The 18,551-nt window shown below is 47.1% G+C and overlaps 1 protein-coding gene across 1 annotated transcript in view; it reads right to left on the bottom strand.

Annotated features, from left to right (window-relative positions):
- Positions 1 to 1,376: 1,376 nt before the first annotated feature.
- The window catches only part of CINP (cyclin dependent kinase 2 interacting protein), a 71,160-nt gene continuing 53,985 nt past the window's right edge, over positions 1,377 to 18,551 (bottom strand). Inside the window, exons 4-5 of the mRNA XM_069207306.1 lie at positions 13,531 to 13,660; positions 1,377 to 1,753 (exon numbers count right to left, since the gene is read on the bottom strand). Coding sequence (XP_069063407.1) covers positions 1,551 to 1,753; positions 13,531 to 13,660 — 333 coding nt within the window. The 3' untranslated portion in view covers positions 1,377 to 1,550. The remainder of the gene's footprint in view (positions 1,754 to 13,530; positions 13,661 to 18,551) is intronic.

Genomic DNA, 18,551 nt, shown 5'->3' with positions numbered 1-18,551 from the left:
ATGTGATCCTTAGCCCATATGTTTTCAAACTACTAATACCTTGACCTTTTTGCACACATGTAAGTTTTCTGTGACTGATCGGTAGGCAGACTTTCTTTATTTTAATAATCTGAGGCCCCTACTTCCAAATTGTTATGCACAGACAGAATCTTTCAAATAAAGACTCTTGGAAGGATAAATATTTACCTTAATAATGACAATTGTTTCTGATACAGATTCTTTATCATGTGTATTCATGAAAAAAAATGCTGGAGTGACACCATGTAAAAGAGGCCTTTCTATTAGGCAGCTTTACTCCGTATCTCGGGCAACCTATAAAGTCAGCAGTGCTATAAAGTTGTGAAACAAATTCTAGAATACCAGCCTGGGTTGTTTTCAAATTAAAGAATTTAGGGCCAGATGTATCAAGCAATTTTGCATTTGCAAATGGTGTGAATCGCAAAATTTGTCCGTTTGCGAATGCAAAAATGCCTTTCAAGATGTATGAAAGGCATTTGCTGTGCAATTTTAAGGAATCGTAAAAATAGCGATTCCTTAACATTGCCACCCCATTTAGAGAATCGCAAATTGCAATTCTCTAAATAGGAAATCACAAATACGGAATTCCAATGTGTGATTTGTAAGGCACATGTATCAAGCATTTCCTAAATGCGAATTGGGCATTTAGGAAATGCAATTACCACAAAATCCAATTTGGTGGTAAGCATGTGCAATTTTAAAAAATGCATTATAAATACATTTTTAAAAATGACATGTAGTGCACACATGCCCCTAGGGCATGTGTTTGCTTCACATGTCCGCAAATATTTTTTTGGGATGCATCAGATGGGGCCTTAGGCCCCCAGCACCCTTGGGTTTGCATTACCTAATTTGCAAATTCCTAACTAGAATTCGCAAAGTGGGAAATGCAAAACAATTCACACCTATGGGCTGAAAAGCCCATAGCGTTGAATAGAGTCCCATTCTCTATTTGCGATTCAGTAATAGCGATTGCGAATTTTAAGAAATTGCTATTACTGATTCGCAAATTTCATACATCCCATTTTGCATTTCTTAAAAAGCTATTTCTTAAAATTCGCTATTTAAGAAATGCAAAATGGATCTTTGATTTATCTGGCCCTTAGTATCCATCATAACCATCTCCATACATGGTACTAACTGGCACTTTAACTATAACAAAATCCTTAAAATACAAATATTGGTTCAAATGACAACTGGTTCAATGCAAATTAAAGGCTGATGTTCTGTTAAAAAAAAATACCAAAACTTTTGAAAGAATCTGACACAACATAGATAATATTAACTGTCACAGATCATTTTTTGTGTTGAAGTACCACAATTGATGTTTACGATAAAACTAGAAAAAAACACGTGTGTCAAAACGTTTGGAAATGTTTTATTAAAAAGGTTGAGTTCATATAATATAAAACGTACCATTCCATTCCACAGACTGAGATACTGTGAAAATTGTGTTTCTAATAGTAATACAATTATTAGGAATAACCATATATCACATTTTGTGATTTTTTTTTAAAGAATATGTTTGGAAGTTATAGTGGTCTGTGTCCTGTTTCCAGTACCATGCTTTCCAGTAGCAGTTTGGTGTCATTGTCAATGTAAGGTTCATACAACCAAGTGGATAAGTAAACCATCATGAGGTCCTGGTCACCAGTATGTGCAATCTCTTGAACAATTGTTTGTTTAACATCCAGTTCTTTCTTGTACATGTCGGAGAGCTTCAGAGAAACATCATCTGGAATGGAAACATATGGTACACTAGTAACAAATTCATTAAACAGACTAGGCAGGAACAAGCTGAATTACTTCTAATTTGAAATTGCACCATTTCTTTTTCCGCAGCCTAACATTCTATTGGATTACTCTTGGTTTCCAATCCTGACACTGACTCAACCTATCAAGCACCAAGTATCTTGTTCAAGCTGGTAGATTGTGTTACACTGTGATTTACTATTCCAGACAGACGCCTTATTGTTTTCAGTTACAAGACTCTCTTGGTGCTTTGGTGTTTATTCCCATTCAACTGGACGTTAAGCAGGTTTGAGACTATGGCCCTCATTCTGACCTTGGCGGGCGGCGGAGGCCGACCGCCAAAGTCCCGCCGTCAGGTTACCGTTCCGCGGTCGAAAGACCGCGGCGGTAATTCTGACTTTCCCGCTGGGCTGGCGGGCGGTCGCCTTCAGACCGCCAGCCAGCCCAGCGGGAAAGAGGCTTCCACGATGAAGCCGGCTCGGAATCGAGCCGGCGGAGTGGAAGCTGTGCGACGGGTGCAGTTGCACCCGTCGCGTATTTCACTGTCTGCGCAGCAGACAGTGAAATACATGTAGGGGCCCTCTTACGGGGGCCCCTGCAATGCCCATGCCAGTGGCATGGGCACTGCAGGGGCCCCCAGGGGCCCCGCGACCCCCCCTACCGCCATCCGGATCTCGGCGGTCCGACCGCCGGGATCTGGATGGCGGTAGGGGGGGTCGGAATCCCCGCGGCGGTGCAGCAAGCTGCGCCGCCGCGGAGGATTCAATGGGGCCGCGGTACACTGGCGGGACCCCGCCAGTGGTGCCGGTCCGACCGCGGCTTTACCGCCGCGGTCGGAATCCCCATTGGAGCACCGCCGGCCTGTCGGCGGTGCTCCCGCGGTCCTCCGCCCTGGCGGTCAAAGACCGCCAGGGTCAGAATGACCACCTATATGTGCTGACAATTACATTGCTAGAAAAGCAAACTTCCAAGAGAGAAACTGCAAAGGGCATGAATGTAGTGGCTCAAGGGAGGGGTTGCGGGGCATAAGTCTGCTGAGGACCAGACTGCAATTCCAGACTGCGGCTCGTTGTACCCTTGGCAGAATTACATGCTTAAGGCTCTACATAAAAGTTTTAAGTACAGGAATTTTAAAGAGGAAAAGTGTCCCCGGTTTTGCATATATGCAGTATTGGTGGTTGAATGCAACAGGATTGATGTATCTAATCCTAACTTCAGTTAAGTGTAGGAGGCAGCAAATAATGGGGGTTATTCCAACTTTGGAGGGGGTGGTAATCTGTCCCAAATGTGACGGATTTACCACCAGCCGTATTACGAGTTCCATAGGATATAATGGACTCGTAATACGGCTGGTGGTATATCCGTCACTTTACCGTCACTTTTGGGACGGATTACCACTTCCTCCAAAGTTGGAATAACCCCCTATGTCTTGTACCAAAGATGCAAGAGGGTTTATGTGCTTTAGAGTACAGTAGTGGATAAACCACTTCCACTTAGCAGCATAGCAGGTGCATTTAGTAGGCTTACAGACTTCCTTGAGTATATCCATGCACTCTTTTTTTAAAATAATTTTTATTAAACAACTGTTGCCATCTATGCTGTTACAGTTCTCAGTTGTCATACCATGTCATATATGCAGTTACACATATGCATACATATTCCACCATGCCCCAGGCATTCAAGCATCTCCACATACTAAAACTCTGCAGGAATTGATAAAAGATAGACAGTCACCGGCCTCCAAATGTCTTTTGGCCGCGAGGGCCATGGAAATTCTTCAGCTTAAGTCTCCAGCTGATCTCTGCAATATGCCATGTCATGGAGCCACTGGTCATTTGGAACTGATTTTTTCCCCAATACACCGCCACCCTCCTCTTTGTCAAGAGTAATGCCAATTTGCTATTGGCTGGTTGCAAAGATTTTACAAGGCAGAGGAGGTACATATGAGGGGTGCACGCCACTGGCTTCATTACTATGTCTGTGAGCATGTTTTTTTACTTGTTTCCAGTATTGCTGGATTGGAGCGCATTACCAGGCTAGGTGAATGAAGCCAGTTTCTGAAGCCCTGCATCTTGCACACCCTGAGTCAGCCCTAAGCACTTATCTAAACAGTACATTTGTTTATAGTGTTTAAAGTGGATAAAGTGTAGGCTACAGTTTGATGCGAGCATACCAGTCAGAGCACACCAGAAGCTCCAATCCACCAAACTCATTTGAGGTTCAAGTACAGTGTTCCCCTTATCTAAGAGTGTGTTGTGGGCTACTAGTCTATCTCGATGCAATGTGTTATATAGTTTAGTAATGAGTTTCTTGCGGGTAGTATTAGTGAGTAGGGTCTGGTGCGCCCCTAGGGCTGGAGGCTCAGCCAGGAATTGTGGATATAGTTCTCGCAGGGCAGCTCAAAGGTGGTAGTTTGTGAAGGCCAGGAGTGGAGCCTGGCGTCGCGTTTGCATTACATCAGCAAAAGTTATGAAATTCCCTCCAGGGAACACATCCCCTATTGTCTTCAAACCTGCCTCCTCAAGTAAAGCTATTGCACAAGGTTCATGTGTGACTGAGATGCCCATGTGATACAGTAATGGAAGCACTGCTGTATATAATTGGGTCTTTGATGCCCACCTGCCAAGCACCCGCCACACTCCCGCTGTGCACTTTATTGTGTTTATCTCCGCACGTGCCACATCTGCACAAATTTGTGGCAGTATAGCCTTAAGGGGGATGTGGTGTGCATCATCATTTTCTATCACTAGATGTGGTGTGTATGCCGGAGGGTGGTACCATTAGTGAGCCAACTGTGTATGTGCACACAGGTAATACAAATTAAAATCTGGGGCATTAAATCCCCATTGAACGTACGGTGTGAGCATGTCCCAGTTAATTCTTGGCTGCTTCCCTGCCCAAACTAGGGTTATCATGTGGAAGTTAAGCGTTTTAAAAGAAGGACTGTGTTAGAGTTATTGGTATATTTATAAACATGTAAAGAATAATCGGGAGCACCACCATTTTCATGAGTCTATGCACTCTTGAGGTAGGTCAAAGTGACCTTATTCTAGGACCTCAGAAGGAAAATTGCCAGGTTGGGTTACCAGATGTCTGGATGTCTGCCATGGTTTTGTGTGACAAGGTATAGCTTGTTGGGGAACTTCTCATGAGGAGTGATGGATATTTCTAGAAGGGTTGAGAACCATGGCTTTCGGGCCCAAATTGGAGTCACCAGAATGAGGATGAAGGAGGCTTGCTTGAGCTTCCTGACCATGTAAGGAATCAGTAGTAGAAGAAAAGGGTACACAAAGATCGCAAAAAAGTTTCTCCACAGAGCACTGCACATAGACTGGGGAGGTGGTGATGGGCGGGCAATGTGAAGAAATCTGGTGGCAAAGTTTGGGCACTTTGGGGGTCATTACACTCTCGTCGGTCTTTTTACAAGACCGCCATGCTGAAGACCGCCAGTGCAGGTGGTTTTCCGTTTGGCGCATTATGACTGCTGGCAGCTCTCCGTCCTTTTCTGGGCGGAGAGCCGCCAGCAGCCATACTGGCGGTCGGCGGGGAAGTGGAGGTTGCTCCACCTCCACCGCCATGTCAACAGAACACCGCCCACCGAATCACGTTCTGTGATTCGGCGTGGCGGTGTTCTATTGACGGGGTGCTGGATGCGGAGCAGCCCCCATGGATCCCATCCCCTCCCAGAGGATCAACGGACCAGGTAAGTTGATCGTCCGTTAGGGGAGGGGGTGGGGGGTGTTGTGTGTTGTGTGTGTGGATGGGGGTGTGCCTATGCGTATGTAGAGGGTGTGTGTGAGTGCGTGTATGCATGCGGGGGTGTTGTGTGTTTGGAAATATGTGCGTGGCTGTCTGTATGTCTGTCTGTATGGATGGATGGATGTGTGCGTGTATGTCTGAATGTGGGTGTGTGTTTATGACTGTGTGTGGCTGTTGGCATGTTTGTTGGAGTGTGTGCGGGTATGTGTGCTGGTGGTGCCTGCGTGCGTGTCGGGTGTGATTCAGTAATATGATGTTGGGGTGGGGGGTCCTGCCACCTTTGAGGGGTGGCCCCTATCAGTGCCAGCGAAGGAATTCTCTGACACTGATAGTGCTCACCGCCATGGATTTCATGGCGGTTCCCAACCCCATGAAATCCATGGTGGTGACCTGGGTCATGATACCGCCAGCAGTAGTGTGACGGCCGCCGGGCTGGAGACCCAAGTCTCCAGCCCAGCGGTCGTCTCCGCCCTGGCGGTCTGATCGGAGAAGTGGCAGATGACCATGGCGGTAACCGCCATGGTCATAATTGCAAATTTTTTACCGCCAGCCTGTTGGCGGTAAAACCGCCACTTCTCCATCAACCGCCAGGGTCGTAATGAGGGCCTTTGTGTTTTCGTGTGTGGTGAAAAGGTCTATGTTAGGGATTATCCTATCTCTGAAAGTAAGGAACTAGGAATTGAGGTTGGAGTTTCCACTTGTGGGCTTGTTGTTGCATCCTGCTGAGGAGGTCTGCAAAGTCGTTGTCCACTTCAAGGAAGATACTCTTCGAGGAGAGGAACTTGGTGATGGATGGACCAGAGACAGATTGACTGTGCTAGGTCCAATAACTGAGTGCCTCCTTGCTTCTGTAGTTAGAACATGGTGGTCGTGATGTCTGTCCACACAGGTACTACCTTGCATTGAATCTGTTAAAGCAAGGCTTTGAAGGATAGATTAATGGCTAACAGTTTCAAGAGGAGACCCATTTGATGAGGTGATAATGGTCCTTTGCGGAACTGGGTCTGCAAACAGCCTGCCCTGCAACAGCTTGTTGCTGTTCCACCAGTGCAGAGAGTGCTGACCTTTACCAACACTAGATCTTCCAAGAGACTCCTTGCTTGTGATCACTGGCTTGACAGGCATTCCTAAAATGGGTGGATATGTAGGCTGAAATGGGGCATTATTGCAATGCATGAAGCCATCATTCCCAGGAGGCACATTACAGTGCGAACTGGAAGAGGACAGAGTGACTGAAATAGAGGGACAAGATGGTGGAATGCCTGTACCCTTTGATGGAGGGGGCAGGCTTTTGTCCACTACAGAGTTGAGTACTGATCCAAAGAATTGTTGTATTTGAAACAGCTACAAGTGCGACTTGGTGACGTTTATTGTGAACCTCAAGCTACGGAGCAGTAAGATTTAGGCCTAAGTGTGGGTTAAACATTCCTGTCTGATTGAGATCTTGATCAGTCATTGGCTGAGGCAGGGGAAGATATGTATAGCTGCCCTCCTGCGGAAAGCATTGCTACCACTGCTAAACACGTGGTAAAAACCTTTAGGGCCATGATGACACCAAAGGGTAGAACCTTGAACTGGTAGTGTTGCCCACTTACCATGAAGCAGAGGTAGTGTAGATGTGACAATGTGGAAATATTCTGACAGGATGGCTGTTGAGAGGACAGAGGTTGAGAATCGGAGGCCTTTGTCCTTATTGGGAATGAGGGAGTATAGGGAGTAGATGCCTTTGCCCTAATGTTGATAGGGCACTGGCCCTTTGTCTCTTTTGAATAGAAGTGCCTGAACCTCCTCTTGTAGTAGCAACATGAGGTGTTCTGGGCTGAGGGTGTGGGTATGAGGTGGGATGTTTGGTGGGATTGAGATGAGCTTGAGGCAGTAGCTGTGCTTGATGATGGAGAGGACCCACCAACTACTATCTGTGGTGATCTCTTCCCAGCAGGGCAGAAATCCATGAAGTCTAGCCCCAACAGGGGGGAACCAGGGCACGTCAGTAAGGAAGCCTCTATCTAAAAAACTAAGGGTGCCTCTGCCTTGGCCCTTGGAACAATTCACTCTAAAGGATCCCTGTGTGGGACCTCTGCCACCCTGTTGGCGATATGCCTGTTGCTGCCACTGGCAAGACTGGGTTTGGACTGGTGAATTAGCTTTGGAGCTGCTTTTTGACTGCTGCCAAAGAAAAGATATTTGATCTCAAAGGAAAAGAAGGGCACCCATTGTCTTAATGTTTTATGTGTCCTTTTTAATCTTCTCAATCATGGTGTTAACCTGCAGTCTGAGCAGGTGTTCCCCGTAAAAAGGCAGGTTGACGAGGTGGGGTTGCACCTCTTGCATGTAGCCGGACACATGAAGCCTTTGTCCACTAGTTCTTCCCCTCGCTTGCAATACTGATCAGGAAGATGCTGAAGGAGCCCCTGAATTTGCTCCCAATGGTCTCAATCATAGTGACAGAAGAGGCCTATAGAATTGCTGATATGCTAATGTGTGGCCGCACCCACCGTACTCTTCCCTGCAGCATTTATCTGTTTGTTCTTCTTGTCAGGAGGCAGAGTGTTACAAGTGGCCTAGGCTGCTGCCCTCTCCTTAGTAATGGTAACTACTATGGATTCTGGCGGGACATGACCCCTGATAAATAGCGGGTCAGGAGGCACAGGCTTGTATTTGCTTTCGATGCATAATGTTACCACACAAGCTTTCACCGGCTCCATGAAATCCTCATGGCAGACCTAATTATCCCCTTGAGCACTGGGAGGCACTGGACAGACAGCTCTGTCTTTGAGAGTATTTTCACTAGAAAGTCGCCCTCCTCAGGGGTGGCATATTTATATACCTTATTGTATGGCAGCTACACGTTCAATAACACTGTAGTTTGCTGGGGTGTCATCTGGTGGGGAGACCCTGACTGGGACTTGTTCTAGGTCAGCGTCTGTCTGAAGGTCTATATCGTAATCCTCCCATGGATCTCCTGAGGTACCTGGGTAGACATAGGAGGCGAGGGAGGTGGAAGTAAAAGTAAGGGTGGTGGAGGAGGAAGTGGGAAAAGGGGAGCAGAGGCTTTGTCTTTAGGCCTCTTGGCAGGCAAGAGGGGTACAGGAGTATCAGATGGCAGGGTCTCCTCAAATGCAAGTCTGCATTTCTTTGGCAGAATCTTCTCTGGGGCACATATCTTGCTTGTGCGATGGTGATTAATAATCTTCCTCTGCTGTTTGTCAAGCTCCTGCTGCAGCCTCTGGAGGATGGGTGTTCCTCAACGTCGACAGCAGGTTTCGGATCAAAAGTTGGTCTTTGTGCTGATGGTGGCTGTTTCCGCCTCGATGAGGAAGCCAGCAGATGTCCTTGCAAGAGTCTTTTCTCGGCTCCGAGGCCTTGCTATGGTATCTACCAGCGCTGGAGTGCGGTGGCGCACCGGAAATGGTGGAAGGTTTCTGCACTGCGCTCGATGTTTGAGCCCTACAGTGGCGGTGCTTGAATCGGACATTTGTGAGGTTTAATGCCATCGACATTACTTATGCGAGACGTAGTCTTAAAGTGTGGACCAGAGCGGACCTAGGTGGACTGAGCATCCTTGTGGGCTTGCTCCTCTTCCTCCATGAGCTCCTCCTTGCCTAACTCTGAGACGCTGGAGTCGATGAACAGGTGACTGGGCAGGTGAGCTAAGAGATCAGGCGACTCACCTATCACTTCCTCGTCTTCCTCTGTGCCAAGTGGATTGGCCTCAACGAAGATATCTGGTGCCTCCACAGAGGATTTGGCTATCCGTCTATGGGCACTTAGAGTGGCACTGCGGACAACTATGGAAGGATGTATGTTCCATTACCCAGAGCGCTCATTCTCTGAATGATAGTCCAGAGCACACAGTGGCCAAAAGAACCCCAAAGGCCAAGACACCTTGCACAACAACAGTGTGTATGAGGGATGGAAACAGCACTGTTTGAAGGAAGGTGTTGAAGAGTCTGCTTGCATGGAATATAAGATAACTTCAAGGCTGCTACTTGAAAAAACAAACTCATCGAGACTGGGAGCACAGAGCATGTTGAATCACGTCCAAACCCAATGGCAATAACAATAAAAGTTGGTGCCCATGCACATTTATGACAAGTGAAGGAGTCTAAAGACTATCACTTGAAAGACTTCAAACAAAAACATCTTCCAATTGTCAAAGCCCAACATTAGACAGCAGGAGGATGTGAGCCTGTGTATCTACAGCCACTTATTCCATGTGAATGTGTTATAGTGTATGTCTTTGCCTTCTTCATAGCACTGCGTCATCTGCACTAAGACTCACTGTATATATTGCACCTGACTGTTCTACTCATCAGATGAATGACTAAATCTGAGATACAGAGAAATAAGGCTTAGGTTGTTTAATTTTTCCTGTGATACATGATGGAACAGACATATCTAAGCATACAGAAATATTTTTTTCTGATTACCTTAGAGCTACAAGGTAGGTAATCTCTCACACGAGTCCCTCTGGATGCTTGTTTCATTATATGTGCTTACCCTAGCCCCTGTGGGAATACGGGGTTGTCCTTTTCAATTCTATACAAGCTGATGCAAGGCCAGGCAGAGTTCAATGCTGGTTGTGCCAGATTTCAAATGAACTAGTTTTGTACCTGTGGGGTGGTACTCAGGATCACAATATTCTTTTCTATTCATTGGCAAGAGACAACTCACCTGACACGGCATCTAAACTCTTTTCAATTTAATACTGCTGACAATTGACTTTTTACCAGGCATGGCACTCTCAGATTCCTCCTGGAACCAACACTGCAGCCTAAAGCACCTCTTGGAGCCAGCACAGCACAATGAAGTGTCTCTCAGAACACGGTACTGCACGCTGAGGTTACTCCAACAACAAGCCCTGCAAGCTGAGGCTCACCTGGAACCCAGCACTGCAGACTGATGTACTGCATGCAACCCAGCACTCCAGGTTGAGATGCTGCCTCTGACCCAACAATGCATGCAAGGTTGCATCCTGGAACCCAGCTGTGTGGGTTGAGGCACTATCCGTAACCGAGTTCGGAAGGCTGAGATCCATCCTGGAATCCAGTACTGTAGGATGCAGCCCTGAAGACAGAAGTGCATCCTGAAATAAGTGCTGCATATGTATGTGCCAGCTCAAACCTAACACTACATGCAACTGCCTTCTTGAACCAAGAGCTGCAGGATTATATTCTGTGGGAACCCAACACTGCAGGTTAAGGGTGTATCCTGGAACCCAGCACACAAGACTATTCTCAAGACTAACAATTCCCCAAGCAGGTATTGACTGATTTGAGTCAGGGTGGGCTAGGCCAGCCTCATATTTCCACTGTGCTTCCAGCTAAACTGTCTAGTGATATGGGATGGGCTGGCTGGTCTGGCAAGAATAATATTTAGGAGGGCCACCAGCAGTTGCACTGGGCACCCCAACAGTGGGTGGTGCAGCCCACAATCTTTTTGGACGTTGGTATATCTATTAGTCTCTGTTAGAAATGGGGTATTTGGTTGACAGTCAGGTTACCCCCTGTTCAAGCAAGGACCCTCACTCTAGTCAGGGTAAAAGAGAATCACCCTCAGCTAACCCCTGCTTACCCCCTTGGTAGCTTGGCACAGCAATAGGCTTAACTTCAGAGTGCTAGGTGTAAAGTATTTGTACCAACACAAACAGTAACTTAATGAAAACACTACAAAATGACACAACACCAGTTTAGAAAAATAGGAAATATTTATCAAAACAAGACCAAAACGACAAAAATCCACAAGTCAAGTTATCAATTAAAAATCAAAAAGAGTCTTTAAGTAGTTTTAAACACACACTAACGCTGTCAGCGTGAAAAAGTACCTTGGATGCGTCCAAAATAACCCCGCACGGGTGAGTGCTCATCAAAAAGGGCTTGTGAGGCATTAATTCCACTCACGAGCAGGACCGTGCGTTGTTTCTCCTTTTGCTGGGTCAGGGCGCGTCGTTTCTTCTCTCCGCAGGAGAGCAATGCGTCGATCCAGTCAGCACTCTCGGGTCCGGGCAGGCCTTGCGTTGTTTTTCCACGCACAGCGGTACTTGAGTCGGAAATCCAGCCGCACAATGATCTGAAAACCCCGCAGCGCTGGTTGTGATCTCCCAGCCTCCCTCAGCGATGCTGCACGTCGTTTTTCCTGCTCCGTGCGTTGATTCTTCAGTCGCATTCCCTGTGAGTGTCGTTTCTCAGCTGCGGAGCTGGCGGCACGTCGTTTCTTCAGCCGCAGATCAGAGTCGCGTTGATCTTTTCCCCGCAAGGCACTCTGTGTGTGGATTTCCTTGTCTTTAGGCTGCCAGCTTCTCCTTTCAGGGCCCAAGGAACTGGATGAGCACCACAGGGCAGAGCAGGAGTCTCTCCAGAGACTCCAGGTGCTGGCAGAGAGAAGTCTTTGCTGTCCCTGAGACTTCAAACAACAGGAGGCAAGCTCTAAATCAAGCCCTTGGAGATTTCTTCTCAATATGGAAGGCATACAAAGTCCAGTCTTTGCCCTCTTACTCTGGCACAAGCAGCAACTGCACGATAGCACCACAAAGCACAGTCACAGGCAGGGCAGCTCTTCTTCCTCAGCTCTTCAGCTCTTCTCCAGGCAGAGGTTCCTCTTGTTTCCAGAAGGGTTTCTAAAGTCTGTAGTTTTAGGTGCCCTTCTTATACCCAAATTCTCTTTTGAAGTAGGCCTACTTCAAAGTAATGTCTCTTTTGAATGTGAAATCCTGCCTTGCCCAGGCCAGGCCCCAGACACTCACCAGGGGGTCGGAGACTGCATTGTGTGAGGACAGACACAGCCCTTTCAGGTGTAAGTGACCACTCCTCCCCTCCCTCATAGCACAGATGGCTCATCAGGAAATGCAGACTACACCCCAGCTCCCTTTGTGTCACTGTCTAGTGTGAGGTGCAACCATCCCAACTGTCAAACTGACCCAGACAGGGAATCCACAAACAGGCAGAGTCACAAATGGTATAAGCAAGAAAATGCTCACTTTCTAAAAGTGGCATTTTCAAACACACAATCTTAAAATCAACTTTACAAAAGATGTATTTTTAAATTATGAGCTCAGAGACCCCCAAATCCACATGTCCATCTGCTCCCAAAGGGAATTTACACTTCAATCAGATTTAAAGGTAGCCCCCATGTTAGCCTATGAGCGGGACAGGCCTTGCAACAGTGAAAAACGAATTTAGCAATATTTCACTGTCAGGACATATAAAACACACTACTATGTGTCCTACCTTTACCATACACTACACCCTGCCCTTTGGGCTACCTAGGGCCTACCTTAGGGGTGCCTTACATGTAAGAAAAGGGAAGGTTTAGGCCTGGCAAGTGGGTACACTTGCCAAGTCGAATTTACAGTCAAAACTGCACACACAGACACTGCAGTGGCACGTCTGAGACATGATTACAGAGCTACTTATGTGGGTGGCACAACCAGTGCTGCAGGCCCACTAGTAGAATTTGATTTACAGGCCTTGGCACCTCTAGTGCACCTTACTAGGGACTTACTAGTAAATCAATATGCCAATCATGGATAAACCAATCAACCATACAATTTACACAGAGAGCATATGCACTTTAGCACTGGTTAGAAGTGGTAAAGTGCTCAGAGTTCAAAAGCCAACAGGAACAGGTCAGAAAAAATAGGAGGCAGGACGCAAAAAGATTGGGGATGACCCTGCATAAGCAAAAAAAGTCCAACAGTCTCTCTCTGTATAAATATATATTAAGCACTGGTAGACTTCCACCAAATGCTCTTGTGACAAAAGCCACGCAAAAGCAGTCTAGATTTGTTCCCATGTACACTGTGCACACTTCTTCACTGTCTAATTTGACTGGCTGGCCTAGTGCCAACTTCCCTCCTCTACACTACTGTAAATTGGTCCCCTCGCTTCCCGTTTAAACACTTTAATTATGTTATGCTATATACATCTCTCTTCTACCAGCAACACCCTGCCCAATATATGACCAAAAGTAGAATGCACATGAAGAAATTAAAACATTACTTACAGAAATGTGTGGTAGGCCAAGTATGAAAGAGAGGGGTTGTGTGCTGCTCTTGGCTATGATGGTACGATTCAAGACTGCAAACTCCTTTAAATGTTGAAGTTAACCTTTCCATTTTCAACTGCAGTTTTGACTGAAAAAGACGGGTGATTGCAAGTAGATTTCATTATTGTGAAGCAAACGATTTTACATGCAAATGACAGACATGATTTATACATCGAAGTGTGCAATACTCAATGTACCATGTAACAGAGCAGACCAAAATAATGTATTGAAGATGATCTTCTAAAGCATGCTCATCAGATCTCAACTTGTGTAATATGTGGAAATAACTAGTAACAGTTTGCCGCTGGAAGTTTACCAACCATCTCAAACTAAACACTACAAATACAAACATTCTGGCATGTGGCAAATGGACAAATAATCACCCCCTATACTTGGCCTCTTGATCGTTAAACTCCAGCACAATATTCAGCCCATGTCAGGAACTTGGGGGCAATCATGGCCTTCAACCTATCTCTTCTACCACACGTAACACAAGTTGCCAAAGGATGCATCCAGAAGGTGGGATACACTCGTAAAATGTCTTCATCCGTTTTTTTGCGCAGAAGGCCCAAGGTACCACTGTGCTACTACTCCCCATTTTCACCATGCCAGTAGAATTTATCTTGGAGCACCAATCCAAGTACTCCAGAAACTACAGATATTCCAAAATGGGACTGCCAGGAAGCTGCATAACCTTCAATCGAGGACCCATGAGACGCCTGCTTTCATTTTCCCATACTGGCTAGACGAATCATGTTTGAAGCAATGAGCATAGCTCACCAAGATATCCACAATCTGTGACACTGTGTGAGCCTGCATTCAAAAAGTTAACAACTAGCGGCACCTTCTTCTTCATCCAATCAGCCAAAACATTGGAACTTAATGCCTTTTAGTATAAGGAGAATTAGCAAGCATTTCCAATTCAGGAAAGAAAAAAACATGGCTCTTTCCAGTGTTAAAATGAAAGAACCCAAATATGAACTTTAGAATTAAAATGGATGAGTAAACACACATGGATATTTGTTTCCTCACACTCTATGTGCCCTTACATGCATAAGTATGCCACACACTTTGCAGAATATTGGAGCATGAGTATGAACCTCAAACATCTCAACCATAAGTAATACAACATCCACCACCTTACCAACCGTATTGTCTGTAAGTGCACTCATTTACTAATGCAATTTGGAGAGCATTGCAGCCTCTTTAGGGTTATGACTTGCTATACGAACACCCTACAATATATAAATCAGTTAAAACAAACTAGAACAAAAAGAAATAAAGAAGGATGTAATGTTAAGTGGTCTTTTCTGTAATGAAATGAATGAACAAAAAAAATATATGATTCTTCTCCTCCTTAATATCCAGGGTTCTTGGTAAGTTATTTGCACCTGAGCGCTGCCATTACTTGTCTGCATTGTCAGGGCTATTCGTTTTGCAGCTGAATAAAGTTAAAAATTTGATTTGATTTGAGTGCTGCCATTAATATCAGACCCCTTTGTGTCTGTACACAGCTGTTCACTGTTGCCATTTTGGCTCTAATTATGATTTTCTTTTGGCTTTGAGGGCACTTGGGGCAATATATCCTGCTTGTGCTTCTTTGTATTCTTGGCTTCAACACATTGGAAGGAATGTACACTCCGGAGCATTCAGGTTCACTTTTGTATGGAAATGACAATACCAGCTACAGCACCTTGTCATTTCAGCAAGTAAGCGCGGGAATCACATTTGCACTCAAGATCTGAGGTCTTTAGTCTGCAGTGCAAGGCATACATGCCAACAGGCCCGATTCAGGTGGGGGCTCACGATTTGTGAAGTACAAAAGTCTTCATTTTAGCTGTCTGCCGCCCAAAACTACCTCTGCTTCAATGTATGTCAGTGGGGACAATACATCCCCCCGAATTTGTTTTTCAAAATCTCCCACTCTCCCATTTTAAAATGCCGACATCTAGGCAAGGTTCCATACACGCTGTAGGTCTTGTTTAACCAGGAGCCACTCTGCAGCAGAGCCCTGCAGCAGCATGATGGATTCCTAATGTTTAATATATAACAAACATTGCAGAAACTAACAGTTCTGGCTTGAATATCCCAATACAGGCAAGCGCAAAAGAACAGAAATGCATACAGACTATTTGTGTCCTGTCTGTGCAACAAGTATCTTTCTGTACCTATTTTTTGCCAGGCTTGTGGTCAAATCAAATCAAATCAAATAAAAAAAACATTTATAAAGCGCGCTACTCACCCGTGAGGGTCTCAAGGCGCTAGGGGCAGGGGGTTACTGCTGCTCGAAGAGCCAGATCTTGAGCTGCCTCCGGAATGCGAGGTGGTCCTGGGTGGTCCTGAGGTTGGTGGGGAGGGAATTCCATGTCTTGGCCGCCAGGTAGGAGAAGGATTTCCCACCTGCCATGGTGCGGCGGATGCGAGGGACGGCGGCGAGTGCGAGATTGGCGGAGCGAAGTTGACGGGTGGGGGGCGTGTAGAAACTGAGGTGACGGTTGAGGTATTCGGGTCCCTTGTTGTGGAGGGCTTTGTGTGCGTGGGCGAGGAGCCGGAAGGTGATCCTTTTGTTGACGGGAAGCCAGTGCAGGTTTCTCAGGTGGGCGGAGATGTGGCTGTTGCTGGGTATGTCGAGGACGAGGCGGGCGGAGACGTTTTGTATTCGCTGCAGACGTTTCTGGAGTTTAGCGGTGGTTCCTGCGTATAGGGTGTTTCCGTAGACCAGGCGGCTCGTGACGAGGGCGTGGGTCACAGTCTTTCTGGTGTCGGCGGGGATCCAGCAGAAGATCTTTCGGAGCATGCGGAGGGTGAGGAAGCAGGAAGATGATACGGCGTTGACTTGTTTGGTCATGGTGAGAAGCGGGTCCAGGATGAATCCGAGGTTGCGTGCGTGGTCTGAGGGGGTTGGTGCGGTGCCTAGGGCCGTGGGCCACCAAGAGTCGTCCGTTTTTTCTGAGTTCAGTTTCAGACGGCTGAGTTTCATCCATTCTGCGACGTCTTTCATTCCATCTTGTAGGTTGGTCTTGGCGCCAGTGGGGTCCTTGGTGAGGGAAAGTATCAGCTGAGTGTCATCGGCGTAGGAGGTGATGTTGATGTTGTGTTTGCGTACGATGTCGGCGAGGGGGCTCATGTAGACATTGAAGAGAGTCGGGCTGAGCGAGGAGCCTTGTGGGACGCCGCAGATGATCTCGGTGGTGTCTGAGCGGAACGGAGGGAGGTAGACTCTTTGGGAGCGGGTAGAGAGGTAAGAGGAGATCCAGTCCAGGGCCAGTCCTTGGATACCGGTGGAGCGCAGGCGGGATGTTAGGGTTCGGTGGCAGACGGTGTCGAAGGCAGCCGATAGGACGAGGAGGATGAGGGCGACTGTTTCTCCGTTGTCCATCAGAGTTCTGATGTCGTCTGTGACTGAGATGAGGGCGGTTTCTGTGCTGTGATTGGCTCGGAATCCGGACTGAAAGGGGTCGAGTAGGTTGTTGTCTTCAAGGAAGTTGGTAAGTTGCTTGTTGACGGTCTTCTCTATGACTTTGGCAGGGAAGGGGAGGAGCGAGATGGGGCGGAAGTTCTTCAGGTCGCTGGGGTCCGCCGTAGGTTTCTTCAGTAGGGCGTTGACTTCTGCGTGTTTCCAGCTCTCGGGGAAGGTGGCAGAAGCAAACGAGCTGTTGATGATGGTCTGGAGATGCGGGGCGATGATGTCGTCGGCTTTGTTGAAGATGAAGTGTGGGCAGGGGTCCGAGGGGGCACCGGAGTGGATGGAGTTCATGGTAGCTTTGGTCTCCTCCGTGCTGATGTGAGTCCAGGCGTTGAGGGTGATGGCTGGGGTTGTAGGTTCTGTGGTGGTTGGCTGGGTCTGGTGTCCGAAACTGTCGTGTAGGTCGGTGATCTTACGATGGAAGAAGGTGGCAAGGGAGTTGCAGAGGTCTTGTGAGGGCGTGATGGCGTTGGAGTTGGCGTTAGGATTGGAGAGCTCTTTGACAATGTTGAAGAGTTCTTTGCTGTTGTGAGTGTTCTTGTCCAGTCTGTCTGTGAAGGAAGTTCTTTTGGTGGCGCGGATCAGTTGGTGGTGTTCGCGGGTGGCGTTTTTGAGGGCAGACATGTTTTCTGCGGTGTGGTCCTTGCGCCAGGCTTTCTCGAGGGTACGGCAGTTTTTTTTGGATTCCTTGAGGGTGTCTGTGAACCATTGAGGTTTCCTGGTGCTGGTCTGTCTTGGGAGGCATCTGAGGGGTGCGAGGTTGTCCGCGCAGTTGGTGATCCAATGCGTGAGGCTGAGGGCTGCGTCGTTGTGGGTCGGTGGAGAAGGTGGGTTGGTTGTCGCTGAGAGTGGAGAGAAGCTGTTCCGTGGGGATTTTGTTCCAATGTCTGCGTGGGATGGGTTGTGTGCAGAGGTGGAGAGTCTCGCGTCTGAAGGTGAAGTGGACACATCTGTGGTCGGTCCAGTGTATACGGAGGAGTGGCTGAAGAATACGTGGTTGCTGGCGAAGAAGATGGGGTCGAGCGTGTGTCCGGCGATGTGGGTGGGGGTGTTCACCAGTTGCTTGAGACCGAGGTTGGCGAGGTTGTCGAGCAGGGCGGTGGTGTTGGGTGGTCCTGCATAGCACCAGCACCACAGATTTAGGGAATAAAAAGCAGCAGCACCCCAAGCAAGCAAAGAAAGAGAAATATTGCACAAGTATGAGGGAGGTATGGGTGAATAATCTCCTTAACGGAACTTGCAGGACAAGAACAGAAGCTGCATATTCAACATAATTTCTTTGTCAGTCAGGAAAGAGTAACGTCTGGCCTCACATTCATTTATTTCTTAGTATATGCAGAACATATTCCTATGAGGATTTGCCAAATTCCTTATTTTTTCTTCTATTTACCTGTCAAAGAAGCAAAAGGTTGGAGCATTCATCGGCCTTTACTTCAAAGGGCAGTAATCCCAACTTGTGTGTCAATATTATTGCTATAGCTGGGAAATACTGGGTTGGGAATTACCTAAACTC

The sequence above is a fragment of the Pleurodeles waltl genome, chromosome 9, assembly GCF_031143425.1.
Source record: "Pleurodeles waltl isolate 20211129_DDA chromosome 9, aPleWal1.hap1.20221129, whole genome shotgun sequence".
Classification (NCBI taxonomy): domain Eukaryota; kingdom Metazoa; phylum Chordata; class Amphibia; order Caudata; family Salamandridae; genus Pleurodeles; species Pleurodeles waltl.
Note: the sequence above shows the minus strand (reverse complement) of the source record. Positions and strands in the feature narration are given on the sequence as shown.